The sequence below is a fragment of the Galeopterus variegatus genome, unplaced genomic scaffold, assembly GCF_000696425.1.
Source record: "Galeopterus variegatus unplaced genomic scaffold, G_variegatus-3.0.2 Scaffold1004, whole genome shotgun sequence".
NCBI classification, from domain to species: domain Eukaryota; kingdom Metazoa; phylum Chordata; class Mammalia; order Dermoptera; family Cynocephalidae; genus Galeopterus; species Galeopterus variegatus.
This window is the reverse complement of record NW_007727115.1, coordinates 364688-365312: the sequence shown is the minus strand read 5'-3', so window position 1 is coordinate 365312 and position 625 is coordinate 364688. Positions and strand designations below refer to the sequence as shown.

The window sequence follows — 625 nt, the reverse complement described above, 5'->3', positions numbered from 1 at the left end:
CTATCCCACTTGCTGAAACAAACTAATAAATCCAACTTGGTTTGGCTTCAGGTATGTTCTTGGTGGTCTCTGGCGGGGCAATATCAAGGGAAATGGAGGTTCCACCAGGGATCAGACCCTTGCTGTTGGAGCAGGACACTAGACTCAGCAGTAATGTACACATAGGAGGCCCCTTGGAATCTCTACCTGCTCAAGTGTTCAAACAGGCAAAGAATAGGAGGTAAGTTTCACTCAGAACGGAGCTCTGGTTAATATCTCATTTTGACTCTTCAGCATTGGGTTTATTTTGTTCTGTTTATTTACTTAGCACACTGTGTGTTCTCCTATGACTTTTTGGTTATCTGATCAGATTTATAATGTTTCTTTGTGAAATTGTTTTCTGACCTCGAGGTATACTCACTTTTATGGTATCCTTGTTTAATGTCTTGTCTGTACAAGCTAACATCCATGAGAGATGATGAATGTAGACCTAAAAAGTCCATCTTTGAGCCAAGGCTGAGGAAAGAGGAGTTCAGGAAATGTCTTTAGACTGATGTTCTTCAGATAAAGTTGTTAAGGTTCCCTATTTTGAAACTTTATAAAGACTTCTCCCTCAGTCTCGTGAGAAATAATTTATTTAGTGTCA

The 625-nt window shown here is 39.7% G+C and overlaps 1 protein-coding gene across 1 annotated transcript in view; it reads left to right on the top strand.

The window, feature by feature from the left end:
* Positions 1–625, top strand: part of TUSC3 (tumor suppressor candidate 3) — a 313374-nt gene that overhangs the window by 35646 nt on the left and 277103 nt on the right. The window contains exon 2 of the mRNA XM_008574162.1: positions 52–220. Coding sequence (XP_008572384.1) covers positions 52–220 — 169 coding nt within the window. The remainder of the gene's footprint in view (positions 1–51; positions 221–625) is intronic.